The sequence below is a fragment of the Cavia porcellus genome, unplaced genomic scaffold, assembly GCF_034190915.1.
Source record: "Cavia porcellus strain 051 isolate PalLab524CR breed Dunkin Hartley unplaced genomic scaffold, mCavPor4.1 scaffold_13, whole genome shotgun sequence".
NCBI classification, from domain to species: domain Eukaryota; kingdom Metazoa; phylum Chordata; class Mammalia; order Rodentia; family Caviidae; genus Cavia; species Cavia porcellus.
The window spans coordinates 8,473,625-8,489,625 of record NW_026947496.1 but is presented as its reverse complement, the minus strand read 5'-3'; the positions used below and the strand labels follow the sequence as shown (position 1 = coordinate 8,489,625).

General features: G+C 43.5%; 1 protein-coding gene and 1 long non-coding RNA gene across 7 annotated transcripts in view; one reads left to right on the top strand and one right to left on the bottom strand.

The window, feature by feature from the left end:
- Mylk4 (myosin light chain kinase family member 4) overlaps positions 1–16,001 on the top strand; it is a 99,120-nt gene that overhangs the window by 71,823 nt on the left and 11,296 nt on the right. For 4 of the 5 annotated variants that reach the window (XM_063259790.1, XM_013147642.3, XM_013147646.3 and 1 more), the window contains 10 exons: positions 930–1,008; positions 1,329–1,761; positions 3,175–3,476; positions 4,840–4,945; positions 8,571–8,664; positions 8,743–8,852; positions 10,042–10,183; positions 13,194–13,264; positions 14,042–14,170; positions 14,801–14,953. In XM_063259790.1, the coding sequence (XP_063115860.1) occupies positions 930–1,008; positions 1,329–1,761; positions 3,175–3,476; positions 4,840–4,945; positions 8,571–8,664; positions 8,743–8,852; positions 10,042–10,183; positions 13,194–13,264; positions 14,042–14,170; positions 14,801–14,953 (1,619 nt within the window). The remainder of the gene's footprint in view (positions 1–929; positions 1,009–1,328; positions 1,762–3,174; positions 3,477–4,839; positions 4,946–8,570; positions 8,665–8,742; positions 8,853–10,041; positions 10,184–13,193; positions 13,265–14,041; positions 14,171–14,800; positions 14,954–16,001) is intronic. The other variant, XM_063259791.1, reaches the window with a different exon arrangement.
- Positions 8,846–15,580, bottom strand: LOC134478459 (uncharacterized). Of its 2 annotated transcripts, none has more exons than XR_010051076.1 (4): positions 15,407–15,580; positions 14,780–14,936; positions 9,937–10,128; positions 8,846–9,064 (listed from the first exon to the last, which is right to left on the bottom strand). It is a non-coding gene; the product is annotated as an uncharacterized LOC134478459 (long non-coding RNA). The 2 variants fall into 2 exon arrangements; XR_010051077.1 differs by lacking the exon at positions 15,407–15,580 and adding an exon at positions 15,363–15,394.

Here is a 16,001-nt window from a genome sequence, read left to right as displayed (position 1 = left end):
ACTCTGGCGGCAAAATGTGTTGTTTCAACTTTTAAGAAAATAAGACTGATCCTTCATATAGTTGTACAATTTCATTAGTTTATAAGATGTAACTTCAGAATTTGTGAAAATTTGGGTAAGTTTGGTTACTGTTTACCTTTTATGTAGCATTTTAAAGAGTTTGTAAAACTAATGCATAGAATCCAGGACTTCAAGAAGGATGTTTATCCACTTACCAGAACAATGAAAAGCCACACTTGTAAAGAAGCATACTACCTTTCCCTCCTTCTCTCTGGTTTAGAGTTCCTTCACCTATGTCCTCTCATTTTTACTGGATTTTTATGTGAACCATATCAAGACAATTTAAGCATAAGGCCAGGGTAAGACATGCACCATAAATATCCTGTAAGCTATTCATGAAGATGGGCCACCTTCTACAAACCCTGACAGAGTAGTACAGAATTTCTTTGAATATAAATACAAAAAGTTCATTTGCTTTCAGATCCTGCCATCTACAGAATTTTATTAATTGAGACTGATCCTCCTTCTGTAAGACTGAATTTTATGGAATTTTTCAATGTATAATAATAGTTATGTCCATACAGCTTCTCAGACTGGCACAATTTTATCCCCAGGGGACATTTAACAATCTTTAGAATCATTTTGTTTTATTACTATTGCATTTGATCGTCAAGGGTTCAGACAGGAATAATAGGTTTTGAGATCAACTGTACTACAGGGTGAATATAATCGATGCTGTATTGCATATTTTAAAGTGATTAAGAGGTGCTATGGGCATCTGGTGGCTGGAGGCCAGGGACACTGCAAAACACCCTGTGATGCTGATGATATTCCTCACAACAAAGAATTACCCAGCACCAGCTCTCAGTACTGCTGAGGTTGAAAAATACGGGACTGTCAGGTAACCTCAATTCCTTGTGTATCCACAGGCTGAAGAGAAGGCATGGTTGAACTCTGGCCTGGAAGAAAGGACACCGGTCAAAGGTGAAAGGTCATCAGTTGTCACAGGTAAATATCCTAAGAATATGAGATAATTCTGTTATCAGATTTCTGTGGTTATTCAGAGGAAATTACATAACAGATTACAGAGAGAAAATGCTGTTTTGTGAATATCTTTATCTGATTGGCTTTTGGTTCTAGTTACAAACAAGAAAATTGCTCAAAAAACCATTTGTCCATCAATTGGCTGTATTTTTGTACTTTGCTTTTAAAAGTTCATATCTGCTCTAGAAAGAAACCAGAATAGAGATGCCAATTTATGAAGCAAAAGTCATACCGATCATGTGTGTTCCCCATTAAAATATTTTGTGTCCTCTGGTGTCTTCCAGAGAGATCTACCGAGAACCACCACCTCTTCTCTGAGAACGAAAAGATTGATCAACTCAACAAGAAAAATTCTGAGAAGACCAGCACCTCTGTAGCCCAGCACGGCTTTAGCATATGCTCTACCGAAAGAGTAGGCATCGAGGAAGGCTTTGCTTCAAGAAATTCCACAGAACCAAGAGAGGAGACAGATGGAGAAGACGTTTCATGCACACAGAGCCTAAAGGGGCAGGAGGAGAATATTAGTGCTGGAGATGACAAGCCGGCTGCTGTGGATGAAGATGAATGTCTAAGGTTCGAAGGAGGGAAACATGGGCTCCATCCCAAGGAAGACACTGGGGGAAGGGCAGCTGAGGAAGGAGGATCAACAGCCACAGGCAGGACAGAGCGGGACCAGTGCTTACGTGGTCAGAGCAGTGCTGCTCAGTCCTGGGAAAGGTAGGGCTCCCGGTTCTGCAGAATGTGTGCGTGTGTAGGTCTTTCTGCCATTAGCTTTCCAGGTCTTAGGAGATGAGCGAAGAGAAGTTTTTTTTTTTTTTTTTAATCAGTACCAGGGATCGAACTGCCTGCTTGCAAGGCAGGTGCTTATGCTGCTGAGCTAAATCCCCAGCCCCACGAAGAGAGTTTTTAAGGAAAGAGTTCAGAATTCAGCTTCCGGTTGGCATGATGTTTCCAATAGCCACATTTTTGTTATTATTTCTCCTTGCTTGAGATGTTTCAGCTGTTCTGTTGTTTTCTTTTCTTTTTGTGCTGGCGATCACGCTGGGGCCTCACTTCTGATAAGCCCGTGCTCCAGCACTGAGCTGCCCCCCAGGTCCCATTTTGTTTTCTGCCAACTGGTTGACAAAGATGAGGATTATTAATTTTCTTGTAAATCAGTACTTTTAAAAGATCAAGTAAAAAGATGTTTTGTACATTTCATGTAGCAATATAGAACACATTCTTTCAGGGGTTAAGAGCTAAAACATGGCTGGGGATATAGCTCAGTGGCACAGGTGCCTGTCTGGCAAGTGTGAGGTCTTGAGTCCAATCCCTGGGACTAAAAAATAAAAAACAATTTAAAAGATTAATGTTGAGATTTAATTGTTAGTTAAAAATCTGTCTGAAAAACTTTACTTAAGTTCATTATGTGTGATAATTGGCCATTTCACCCAATCCCCAGGGTTGAAAGACTTTGCTTCCAACTGCCAAGTTTCACACATAAATTCAGGAAAATTTGTAGCCAATTAAAATGAATTGCTTTTAGTTTTGATGAACACATAGCATCTAATTAGAAAAAAGTGTATCAGTCATTTGTGTGTTCTTTTCTAGAGATTCAAGAATACTTCTTACTTAATTTTAAAATAATACATTTTAAACTAATCTTGATAAACCTAACTTTCTATAGATTAAGTGTAGACATTGATGGTTAAAGTACATCAGAATAAAGATGTACTTAGTATGATCAAGAACTGCCCGAAACCAGAAATTAGGTCAATCTTCCACCAATAAAGATTCTTTCATAGCTGCTAAATTTCAGGGCGGTTATTGCTTCTCTTGTTACGCTGCCATTCAGATGTCGTAAGGAGACAAAGCAGAAAGACTTGCAGCTCAAGTGAGGCTTCATACAGGGACTGTTTTGCGGAGTCAGTGGGGTAACGGGACATGACAGGTCTTGATGCTAGTGATTTACTTAGTTTGATGTGGGGAAAACACATGTTCTCATTTTGTCCCTGACACTGAAATGGTGTCTCTCTGTCACAGAACGAGTGCTCTCTACATCAGAAGACCATCGCCACAAAGTTTCAGTTTAAGAATTTTCACATTTTCTCCTTGAAACTTTGAGACCTGCAGCTGGATTTTATTTTCCAGGTGTCCCAGCAGCATAAAAGCTATTTCTACACTGGGAACCCGAAGAAATTCTGCAGCGGGATCCCCTTTGCAGAGCGCTGAGCAGGCAGAGTTGGGGGGCAGCAGTAAACGAAGAGTGACAGAGGAGTCCTGCGTGGGTGAGGACAACAAGAAGAGCAGGAGAGACACAGTGGGTCTGGGTGACGACAGTGCAACTGTAGCGACCCGAGAAGCCAGACAAGGCCAGATGCACGCACAGGGCGAAGCCCCGGAATCCACTGGAGTGAAGACCCCCAGGACGCAAGATCTGGTGGCCCCACTGGGTATGGAACAGCTTTGGTTTTGGCCTTTGAAAGCTTCTCAGCCTTTTCCAAGAAGCCTCCCAGCTAAGTTTCTCTTAGTCTAACAGCCTGCTGGACGCATAAGGCCGTAATGATACCGTGTGTGTGTGTGTGTGTGTGTGTGTGTGTGTGTGTTAAATATAAGCACACTTAAGAAAGTAAACCAGAAGAAATGAATCCCACCAAGAGTCGTCTCTCAACTTCATTCTTCAGTGTACTTCTGGTGTGAAAATGAATGGTCATATCAAAGCAGATTCCTAGAGATTTGTGTTACCTAAATATAAACGTGTTAAATTAATATTAAATTAAAATATTGGGGCCAGGGATTTGGCTCAGCAGCACAAGCACCTTCCTAGCAAGTGTGAGATCCTGAGTTCAATCCCTGGTCCAAAAAAAGAAAAAGATATTAATGTTTGATACAGTACCTAGAACAAGGTAAGTACTCAAGAAATGTCACATGTTGAAAGCAGAGCTATTCTCTACTCCCCTTTTTTTGTATCCTTGGTGTACACAAGTAGTAGCTGCTTAGGGTGTGAATAAATGGAGGATGAGCGGGTTCGAGGCCAGCAGATGTGAGCAAGAGTCCTCACGGGGAAGCTCCTCACGAGTGGGGAGCGGTGCATGGCAGGGCTGATGTCCAAGGGCTGGAGTTTATACCTATCGGATGGGAGGTGGAAAGCGGGAGAAAGTGATAGCTGGGAAACACACATTTCCCTAGTTTTATTGGGTGTTTTAGTTCCAGTCATGCAGGAAAGTGTCATCTGTGTGCCGTAGATGTATCTCAAATGAAGCCTAAAACATTTTGGCTAGTAATAGGTAGTATCAGTAACATGAAGAAATGTTTTACTTTCCTTTTTTCACTCCGCATTAATTAGAAGAATGAACTATGATATTCAATTTTTTAAAAAAATTGAATAATTTCTCATGTTTGACTTTAAATAGTCTTGAGCTTGGAAATCTCTTTTTCTGTGTGTGATGCTGGGGACTGGACGTGTGCTAGGAAGTGCTCTGACCTGAGCTACCCCTCTCCCCCGGAAGTATTACCCATCTGAACTGTGGTGGGGCAAGATTTTTTGACCCTCTTGACATTTCTAAAGGTGTCCTGAAGACGGTACAAATGCTAGGTGAGTTGTGCTGACATTCTTTCTCAGAGATGTCGCCTTTCACTTCATGAGTCACAAGTCACAATATGAGATGAAAATTTACATTATTGGACCTTAGGGGTGAGACAGGTGACATGTCGTATATTATCATTAAGCAAATTTTAACTACAAGACCAAATGCATGATGCTAGAAAGGGGTTAGACTGCTTGACGGCAGCTCTTCTTTTTCTCTAATCTTTTAGATGACAGCCTGGCCCCCGCTGCCCCATTTGATCATCGTATTGTGACAGCCAAACAAACAGCAGTCAATAGCTTGTATACTGTGAGCAAAACAGAGATCCTGGGAGGGTGAGTACCGCTCCATTCGCACAGTCTCTTGGTGCGCACAGAGACAGAGCCTGGGGACCTCACACGTGCTCCCTGGTCACGCTCTGCCAGCTAGAAGCGAAATGAGCAAACATTTTAAGAGATGTGAACCATTCTTGAAAATTGTCCCTGATGCCAGCCAGACAGGTTGATGTGATGACTAAACTCCGTATTTATTATCCACTTTACTTCCCATGTTGTAATGTCTGAAAGTAAGAAAAAGCCAATGTGAGTCACCAGGAGGTTAAGAAGCTGTCCAAAGCCTTGGCTTAAACCCCAGGAGACAAAACAGAAATGAGTCAGGGCTGTGTCTTTCTTGTGGCGTGTTAAATCTTTGTATCATTGTTCCTGGTTTCCCACTTGTACTGTTACTATAGAAATTACTATGATCTGTTTAGTTGATGGATTTCCTCACTGAAGAACTTACTTGATGGTCATCTAAATGCGCACTTCTCTTCCCAAAGGAAGAGGATTTGAGCTTGTCAAGGAAACACATCCATACGATACTGGGGGACAGTCTTTCCTCTTCAAAATCATTCATGGTCCCTCTGTGGTGTCGTGTGACTCAAAGCCTGGTTTACTGCTATCAGCATGTCTGTGTAAATTGGGAATGGGGAAGTAGAGAGTTTACACACACATCTACAAATTTTACTCACTAACACATGGAAAATATGCACAATGATGACAGCACAAGTTTCCAAGATTGGTCTGTTGGGTGTAGTTCATCCATTTTTATAAAATCCCTTCTTCCTCTCCTGGCCCATCTTTCTTCGGTCTGTCACATGCACCACCTGAGTTTTTTCCTCCTCAGCTGGCTGGTGGCAGAGGATGCCCCCTGGGACTGTGGGAATGGGCTGGGGGGAGCTGTGAATTCAAAACATGAACTGGTGCCACGGAAGTCTGAAGTCTTTGGGTCTTCAGGGACTTCAGTGGCAAGCCAGCAGCTATTTCTCTGAAGGAGAATAGTTATTTGCAGTAGAAAGCTTGCAATAATTCCCAGGGTTTGTGCTGTTTGTTTGGCCATGGTTTGTCAATGGCTCCTTTAAACTTCCCTGATACATCTTTGGGGACCGCAGGTTCTGCTCAGTGGCACTGGAAAGTGGCCAGGGGGCGGTCACGTCTTGCTCTGAGCTCCACTCAGCTCTGGCAGCCTTAATGGGCTCAGCAGTGGGTTAGAAGAGCTGCTCTGAATGTGTGTGGTTGCCGTCAGGCTGTGAAGGGATCGAGTACTGTGCCTTCTCCTACTTGATAGGGAACTCAAGGCAGCAGCTTCAATTTTACTTTAGGAAGAGACACCGCAAGATGCCAAGGCCTATTGGATTCTCATAAGTTTCCTGGGTTCATCTCCCACCTTGTAGACTGTAGCTTTTGTAAACCTGCTATAGTTTGGATTTACAGCGTCTCCCAAAGTATCATGTTAAAGCTTGGTCTTCAGCCCTGTGGTGCTGTGGGAGGTAGTGGAACCTTTCAGTGGTGGTGCCTCATAGGAGGAAGTGAGGTCACTGGGGGGGGGGTGTGCTTGGAGGAAGTGAGGTCACTGGGGTGTGTGACCTTGGAGGAAGTGAGTTCACTGGGGCATGTCCTTAAAGGGATGATTGAAACTTTTGCCCCTTGTGTCCTTCTCTTTGCTTCCTGGTACCCTGAGGTGAGAAGCTTCTTTGCCATGCGCCATGATGTTCTGCCTCATTTCAAACCCAAAACACTGGGTGACCATGAACTGAAATCTCGAAAATCGTGAGCCAAAATAAGCCTTTTATCCTTAAAATTGTCTATCTTAGGTGTCTCATTATAGCAATACAAATCTGACTGTCACAATTCCTGATCAACGTGTCCACTGAGCATGAGGTTACCAGTCTGGTGGCCAAGTATGAATCCTATGAGATGACTTCAACATCCAAGGTCTTTGCAGAATAAATCACATGAGAAATCCTGATAAGTGGAGATAGCCACAGAATCCAGCTGTGCTGGGCTGGACAGTTCTGAGGCCAATGCTCATGATGAGAAAAAGTACTTTCTTAATTAATGGCCACACAGGAGGTACCTTGGGCCACGTTCGTGTTCTGCCACAGAGATTCCATTTGGAATTGTGGTTGGAATTGAAGCTACCACTTGACTGTGTCTCCAGTAATCCAACATCCTTTCCAAGTGTCTCCTGCTTCTGAGATTGGTGGGTAGCTGCAGGGGAATGTAGTGGCCACCACTGTACCATATCTGTCCAGTGTTGCTGTTACCCCACAACTGTCAGAAGTGCCCCTTTTTACATTCATTATGCAGCCTGGGGGAACTCTCCTTTCACTTCTTACTGTGACAGCCATGATGGCACAGAACAAGGATGTATGTTCTATCTTACTTTATTAACTAAGGAATAAGAGCAAACAAATCAGATTTAACAATTATTCATGAGTGTGCATTTCTGAATGTGATTACATAGGAAGGAAACCGTCTGAGTCCATTTCTGTTAGTGTAATGAACTGCCTTCGGCTGGCTGCTTAATGAAGGGAAGGGGTTTATTTAGATCACGGTTCTGGAGATTCAGGATCATGGCACCAGCACTGGCTCAGCTCTGATGAGGAGTCTCCTGGCTTCATTGCATCATGGTAAACAGCATCATGGTGGGAAGAAGTGTGACAGGCAGGGGTCATAAGGCGAGACAGGCAGCCAGGGAGCAATGTGGAAGAGTCAGAATTGCTCTTCTACAATGGTCCTCTTGTGAGAACTAACCAGGATCCTACAAGAGCAATATCAACTGCTTCCCAGGACAGCGCCCCTAATCACCTAATTACTTCCTAGTAGGTCCCACAAACTACAGTTTTCCCCCTTCCCCTACTCTGCTACCCTGAACACCACACTCCTAACATAAATCTTTGGGGAACTTACAAGCCATATTCATAACAGAAGCCGTCTTTCAGAACACGTACAGGTTGATTTAGCCAAGCTGAACTATGAAAAACGTCATCAGCAACTATCTAATATGTACATCAATTATATGTATCTATGTGCAATATTCTTATTGCCTTTTTATTTATATGCAGTTTCAAAAGTGATTTTTTATTTTTATTTTTTTGATACTGGGGATCAAACTCATGACCTTGCAGTTACCAGGTAGGCACCTGGTGCTACTGAGCTAATCCCCAGCCCCTTGAAAAAGATTTTGACATATCTGACCTATAGGCTGTATTATTTATTTGCTTTCAAAGCTCAGTCTTTTGCATTCAGATATATTCTGATAGATTCTGTGTTATCTGTGATAGTGGTTCTTAAATTTCAGTATTCAAATGACTTGCCCAAGGATAGGGCTGAAAATGCAGATTCCAGGCTTTACCCTGGACTCCTGCCTCTATAGGTCTGAGCCAGAGACCTGCATTCTTAACCCTCTCCCCTTCCCCAGAACTTCTGGTACAGGTGATACACAGGACACACCTTGCCCAGTGCTGTCATAAGAGTTTTCTAGATATCACAGATGTGCCCGGAGGTCACCCATTCAAATTCACAAAGAGAAACATGGGGCGGGGTGGTGGTGGCGGTGACTGCCCACTGTCCACCAGGTAGGGACTGCCCCTGGGTCCCTCTTGACAACGGTACATCATGTTGTGCTCTTCTTTGGCAGAGGGCGTTTTGGGCAGGTTCACAAGTGTGAGGAGAAGGCAACAGGCCTGAAGCTGGCTGCCAAAATCATCAAGACCAGAGGCGCGAAGGACAAGGTGAAGGTTCAGGGGGTTCCTGGGTCTCCCCCTGTGTCCAGTTTCCCCCATCACACTAACACACTTTGTCCTTCTCAGGAGGAGGTGAAGAACGAGATCAATGTCATGAACCAGCTGGACCACGTGAACCTCATTCAGCTCTATGATGCCTTCGAGTCCAAGAACGACATCATCCTGGTCATGGAGTAGTACGTGTCCCCTCTGTGTCCAGCAGAACCATGCACGCTGCCCCTCTGGTTCTGATGTGTGTGAATCACATGAAAGCTTCTGTTCATGAAGAAAATGGCTTCTCAGTGTGCATCTCCTGATGGGATTCGCCGTTGAGATGTGACAGGGTGGAATATCTTAGGGTGGCTTTGAATCTAGGCTGTGTTGCTAAGATCTGAGCTTACATTTCATCCTGGGGCACAGAGAGTAAAGTGGTTTTTGAGCTATCTCTCATTTTCAGCACAAGGATGTCCTTTATCCTTAGGGAATAGGTACCAAGACCCCCCCTCCCCCGATGCCCAGGGATAGTACCAATCCCCGTTTATATACTGAGCTTTTTTCTATATATCTATGGTAAGGCTTCACTTATTACTTAGTCACTAATAACAAAATAAAACAATCATCACAGTATGCTATAATGAAATTATGTGACTCTCCCCCCAAGTTATTGTACTAGACTGACACAGTCGCCTGTGGATAACTAAAACCTTGGAGAGAAAACTGTGCGTGGGGCAGGGGTGGCTGCCATCACTAATACAAAACTCACATCACACCCTTGGTGACTGAGGCTAACAGGCTTCGGTTTGAATTGCCTTTGTAAAAACCTAACGACTGGTTAGAGCATGTCTAGTTCTGGGCTGAGCATGTAACTTGCTAGCAGAGTGTTTTCCTAGCAACGTGTGAGGTCCTAAGTTTGATCACAAGAAAAAAAACTAGGATCTCTGATTAGCACAGAATTGGTTGGAATTCAGCTCACTCATTCCTATGTCGGTTTTGCTTATCGTGCCGTAAAGCATGTTGCCTAATAAAGCATCCATGGGTCACAGGAAGCACTAGCACTTTGTCTCTCCAGTTAGTCCAAAGTATTAAGGGTTGAAACCCTGCTGCTGGGGTTTACCGAACCCCTCTTCATGTCTTTGGAACCCCCTTGCCTTTGACATGTGTTAGGGAGCGGTACACATGTAGACTCACCCCAGAGCTGCAGCGGCTGAGATTTTGCCTCTGTGAAACCAAGGTGTGTGTGTGGCACCCCAGGGAGTCAAGAGGGCGCAGAAAGCACCTCACCTGCATCTTTTGGAAGAGTCAGAGAAATGCACGCATCAGCTGGCTACAGGAAAGCCTGCACTGGCCTGGGAGTAGGGCCTGAGTGCGTCCCTCTTCCCTCTGTAGTGTGGAAGGCGGGGAGCTGTTCGACCGCATCATTGATGAGAACTGCAGCTTGACGGAGCTCGACACCATCCTGTTCATCAAGCAGATCTGCGAGGGCATAAAACACATGCACCAGATGTACATCCTCCACTTGGACCTCAAGGTAGCGCATGTTTTCCCCCGCCCTTCCCATGTTGGTCAGTGGATGACAGATGTCAGCAGAGGCATTGTGCACTGTCACTGTTGTGTCTAGGGATTAACAAAAATCTGGATATTTTCCAAAATGGGGTATGTGTTGCTATGTTGCCCTGACTGACCCTGAATTCCTAGGTTCACATGAGGCTCTTGCCTCTGCCTACCAAGTATCTGGGAGTTCAGGCACATTCCCCCATGTCTGTGAAATCTGTGTTTTTATTTCATTTTATTCTCCTTAGTTTGTTGTGAGACAGGGCCTCCCTATGTAGTTCAGGCTGGCCTTGAATTTGCTGTGTAGCCCAGGCTGGGCTCTAACGTATGACAATCTTTCTGCCTCAGCTGGGATCACAGGCATGTGCCATCACACCTGTCTCAAAATCTGAATTTGTATCTCATTCTCAACTTTTGCTACCATTTTTAGAGGCTGTGTTTTGCACATCCATCTTCAGAGGCTATTGTTCAGATTCTTGTAACTTGACCATGTTGAAGGAACTGACACAGGAAGTGGTTTCCCTAAAAGTTTAGAACTAAAACCACCATCACCACCACAATATCCTTGTCCCAGCCTTCTCATCAGAGTGTATCGGGTGGAGGATTTTAGCTAACTCAGAATTCCCTAGTGGTAGTCAAGTTTTCTAGAACTCCAAGAATGCCCAGCACTCTTCTGAAGTGTTTTCTGGAAGACTTGAACTTTGGAATCTGCTTTTTTTAATGGGCTTGGCTGAACCACAGAGGACAAACTATAGAGAACAGAATGCAGGACAGGCAGAGGGTGTGGCTCAGATGCCACCCAGCAGGGAGGATGGAGTGGGTACCATGTTAGAGATGGTGGAAAAGCACAGGAGTGAAGCCAATCCCCCACCCCGCCCCTGTGCTGGAAGTCCCTAGAACAATTGGACTGCAAGTTCTAGTTCTAACTAATGAAAGACTGAGTCCACATAACCCTGACCAAATCTAACACTGGAGCTGAGCATCGTGAAGTGCATCTTCTTGTGTGGTTTGATCATTTTCTCATTTCCCCATTTGCACAGCATGATGGTGAGATAAAGCATATATTCTGTGTAACATACCATCTATCTCGAGTCACCAGGGATTGTGCAGCTGAATAAATTAGCCTCCTTAAATAGGTTTCCATGGGCCTCTCTTCCTACGACTTGGCTTCCCTCACTGTCTTGATTTATGTGCATTGCCTTTCCCATTTGCTGTTTTGCAGGAGGAGGGGAGCGGGAAGTGGTATATAAAATGACAGAGTCAGAGGTTGAAAGTCATTAGCAAAGCCCTTGGCCATGAACCGAGTATGACTGTGCCTGTTTTCCTGGACTGGAATATTCCAAAGGGGTTTGATTGGCAGCTGGAGCCAGGAGCTCCTATCATGAGCCCTGTTACTCTATCTGTGGCTCCCTAACATTGATGGGGATTGCTATGGGCTGTTTTATTTATGGCTTGTATGGAAAGATAGTCAGAAAGATGACAGCTGGATTGGTCATTAAGGACCAGCTTTTTAGGAAGCTCCTTGGAAGAAAAAGGGCTAAACACACTGAGTGCCTCGTCTTTAAGTAGGAATGACTTAAATCTTTTTTTTTTTTTTGGTACCAGGAATCGAACTCATGACCCAACACTTGCCAGGCAGGTGCTTAAAGCCCAGCCCTTACATTTTTTTATGTTCTACAAATCTCCTTCAGTGAAAATCCTTTGATTTCCTGATCATAACATTAACTTTTGGAAGTGCCCTCAGAGCTATTTCTTTACGTTCTGCAAAACAATTTTTGGATGCACTGGTATGCCCTGAAAACTAGACAGCTTTATACATGATCAATTAGTTATTTAAGTATGAAACCACTGCCTTACACAGCACCTACTTATGTATAAAATGGCTTTCACTCATAGACATCTGTTTTAGATATATTTAGGAAAGGATTGATTTCCAAAGATATTGCATCTCATCTAGTGAAATGGACTACTGGATACCAACAGAGAGACGCTACATTCTTTTACAAATATCCCTTGAGTTTCTAATCTTATTTGACCCTCTTTCCCACTCAGATAGGAGACGGGGGAGTTGTGCTCCCAGCTAAAAGATGGGGAAATGGAATCCTAGGTTTTCAGCAGCTTTGCTCAGGCCTCCGACTCTGAGGGAGGAGCTGGAACTACAGTTTGAGAGCTCTGTCTCTTCATTGAAAACTTCCTCTTTTATGGGTGACTCTGATTTTAAATCAAGCCCTTTATTTTTCTAAGATCTCAATACTTCTCTTCCCCCCAAAAGTCGGTATACTGGGGAGACATTCTTGGGACACTGAATTTGGTGCTACCATTTCACCCCGTGGTTGTCAGATTAGCAAGGAAAGGTCTTAGCAGAGTCTAATTGCAAGAGAACACTGCAGCAAGGGCTGGAGGCATTGAGACCAACTCAGCAAAGCCTTAGAGTTTCTGAAGGTGAGGCGTGAATAAGCGAGAGAAGCCTGCTTTTACCATGTGACTTTCCCGTAAACCTAGCACAGAGGGAAAATCTAGAGGTCGGGAATGTTTATGCTATATTGCACATTCAGTGTGGTTGCTTAAGTGAATCAGGCCATTTCTCTTGGAACTCATAAATCTTTGGCAAAAACATTCCTCCAAGACAGGGGAATTCATACTTAATTTTAGGGGGGACAATGTCAAGTCTGAGCTGGCCTTTACCATTGAATGAAGTCCTGAAACAGCCTCGTGCTCCTCAAGGAGGCCTCTGCCTGAACTCATGCATTATGGTCGGCTGCAAAACCATGGTGAGGGACAGGCCGGGTAATGCAAGGTTGGCAGGGTACTCGCAACCTCATCTACCACATAATTAGAGGAGAAAATGCCCACACAGAAAAGCCAGCCCCTGGTGAAAGGCCCGATGTGTTTTTCCTGAGCATTGTTGTATTTTTAGTTGTGGTTCAAGAACAATTTGAGTGAAGCAGAGTTGTTTTCATTGCTAATGTGTCTCTTTCTCCTGGCAGCCTGAGAATATCCTGTGTGTGAATCGGGATGCTAAACAAATAAAAATTATTGATTTTGGATTGGCCAGAAGGTACGTGTGTTTGGATATAGGTGTAGGAACAAAGTTGGGGACATGACTGGTGCTCATTCTTTGCAAAGATTAACTTAACTATCCTTTGTTTCCGTGCCCTCATTTGGAATTAATTTAACAAAAATCATGTTCCATCTTAGCTTGCTGAACTGGAGATTTTAGCATTTAGAAGCGTCCACATGCGTGTAATAAAAATGTGAGAAATCACAAACCTAATGTGGGAGACTTATTAAGTCAGAAGCCATTGATTTAGCATTTGAAGATTTTGTCTTAGTTTTCTATGTTTGTTCCATTGTGAAGGAGAAGGGCTATTGTGAGACTGCAGGGTTCTAGAAGCTTCCCAAGGGTTGCAAGAGTTTCCATGAACACATTCACAGTTTGGTGTGGTTGTCTGCCTCAAAGAGGGGTTAAAAATCATCACAGCATTCTGTTTACTCAGTAGCACAGTGTGCAAGTCATCTACAGATAGCCAGGGGCTACCTGGCTTTCTTTTTGTCATATGCTATCATTGAGATGCTCTGATTATTCAAAGTTGGTTTCTCTATAACTGTTCCAGGTTGTCAAGGATTTATAAATTTTAACTCTTGACACCTATGGGACTTCTCTGCAGGTTCCCAACATTGGCACAAATATGTGAGCTCCTTGAAAATCTGTTTAGCTGAAAATCACAGGGTAGCTGAAGCTGTCTTGTCTCATAGGCCTTGTCTTTGCAGCATTTGTGAATTTCGATTTTTGATTGACATTTTCTTTCCTTCTTCTTGGTCTCCTCAATTCCAGATACAAACCCAGGGAGAAACTGAAAGTGAACTTTGGAACCCCTGAATTTCTTGCCCCAGAAGTTGTGAACTATGATTTCGTCTCCTTCCCTACAGACATGTGGAGCGTGGGGGTCATTGCGTACATGCTGTGAGCAGCTTTAATTTCTCTCACTCATGTGTCTTCCGTCTGTGCCCATTCTTTGAGGTTTGGCTATTTTGAACAAAAGCCCTAATTTAGGTCTTTAAAAAAAATACTATACCATACTTGGTTGCTGGGACCATACCATACTTCATTGCTTTCTAGGTTCTGCTGGATCATCTTAAAAAGTGAATGTATGTCCTCTTCACGGGTCACTTTGATTCCTAGGACATCACCTAAAGCCCTAAAAGTAACTGAGAAAAGAAAACCCAGCCCTGTACTGATCTTCTAAATGACTCACGCTAGCCTTGCTCCTCAGAGGTGACATTCCTGGCATTTGTCTTCTGAGTACGTGACAACATCTTGCCAGCTGCAAAGCACTTGAGCAAGGAATGTGTACTATTTTTTGAGATTCGTATCCCAGTGTAGCTGCAGCCTTTGCTGCCACAGTTGTTTAATTAGGACTCGGGATGGGGGAGGAAAGCATTTTCCTGGTTGCAATAGTAGGTTATAAAATTACGCTTCTTTGTTAGGTTATTTCCTCCTCTCCTTTTAAATGACAGAACTGGAAAGCAACCTGCCTGTAAAGCATTGAAGACTGATTTTAAAAATACTCACTCTGGATCCTGTGTCTTGTAGACTTAGTGGTTTGTCCCCTTTCCTGGGTGATAATGACGCAGAGACGCTGAACAACATCCTGGCGTGCAGGTGGGACTTAGAGGATGAAGAATTTCAGGACATCTCAGACGAGGCCAGGGAGTTCATCTCCAAGCTCCTGATAAAAGAGAAAAGGTAACTCAGGTTCACCCAGTGCTGTGGCAGCAGCATAAGAACCACCAGGGCCATTAGAATCCATCCTCGTCAGGTCATCTAAGATGCCTGTGCAAGTCGGAAACACGACTGAGGCTTGGTTTGTCTCCACTCCACCCAGCTCTAGTGCCATATATATTATACGAGCTTTTGTGTGTTATTTCACTTCTGCATAAATCTGTAGTATGTGGAAAAAATAACCCCGACTTCACTGATATGCAGCTGAGTCTGAGAGCCATGATAGCACATGGCTGGACCCTGCCCACTCCTACAATGATATCTAAGGAGCAACACTGGGCACCTGGCTTAGTCTGCAGTATTTGCATGAAGCTAAGGCAAAGCCAAATATCACTAGCATAGAATAAATTTCAAGAGTACAAAAAAACCCCACCCTAAACGTTATTCAGAGTCTAACAATGAGTGCAGCACACTTACCCTTGCTGTGGCTGGACTTTAAAACCTTGACTCTAGAGTAGTAACAGACATATTTTTGGCACGGTCAGCTAGTGGAATGCTCTGGGAATCCAGTCCTGGAGATTCATGTTACTAATCAGGGTTGTATTTCCATCTGAGGTTGGTGGAATGTTTGTTTGTTTGTTTTTAGTAACTGCTGCCTGTTTAGAGCCCTGTAATGGTGATCATCATATCAACACAGACCCTGAAAGTACAATGTCCCTCCTCTTTGAGTCTTAAATGTTTGATATCTAATGAAGCAATCATATTGAAGCAGTTTTACAAACTGAAGCTTCCTGGCTACTGAAAGTTACTTGTTTCTGTCCAGAAACAGATTTCAGATTGTTGCACTCAGTTTTTATTTTGACTGTTTATCAGAGTATGATAGATGTTAGCACAGCAAGTTTATAAGGCATAGAAGCAGAATATAATACAATCTTTAATTTCCTTCTCTATATAACCTTCTCAAATGTATAAACTATTCTTAGCTCCAAAAGAATGTGATGTCTTTACAAAGGAATTGAATGCATTCTCTCTTGATGACATTAACTCTGTCTCCCTACTGTAAACTCTTTGA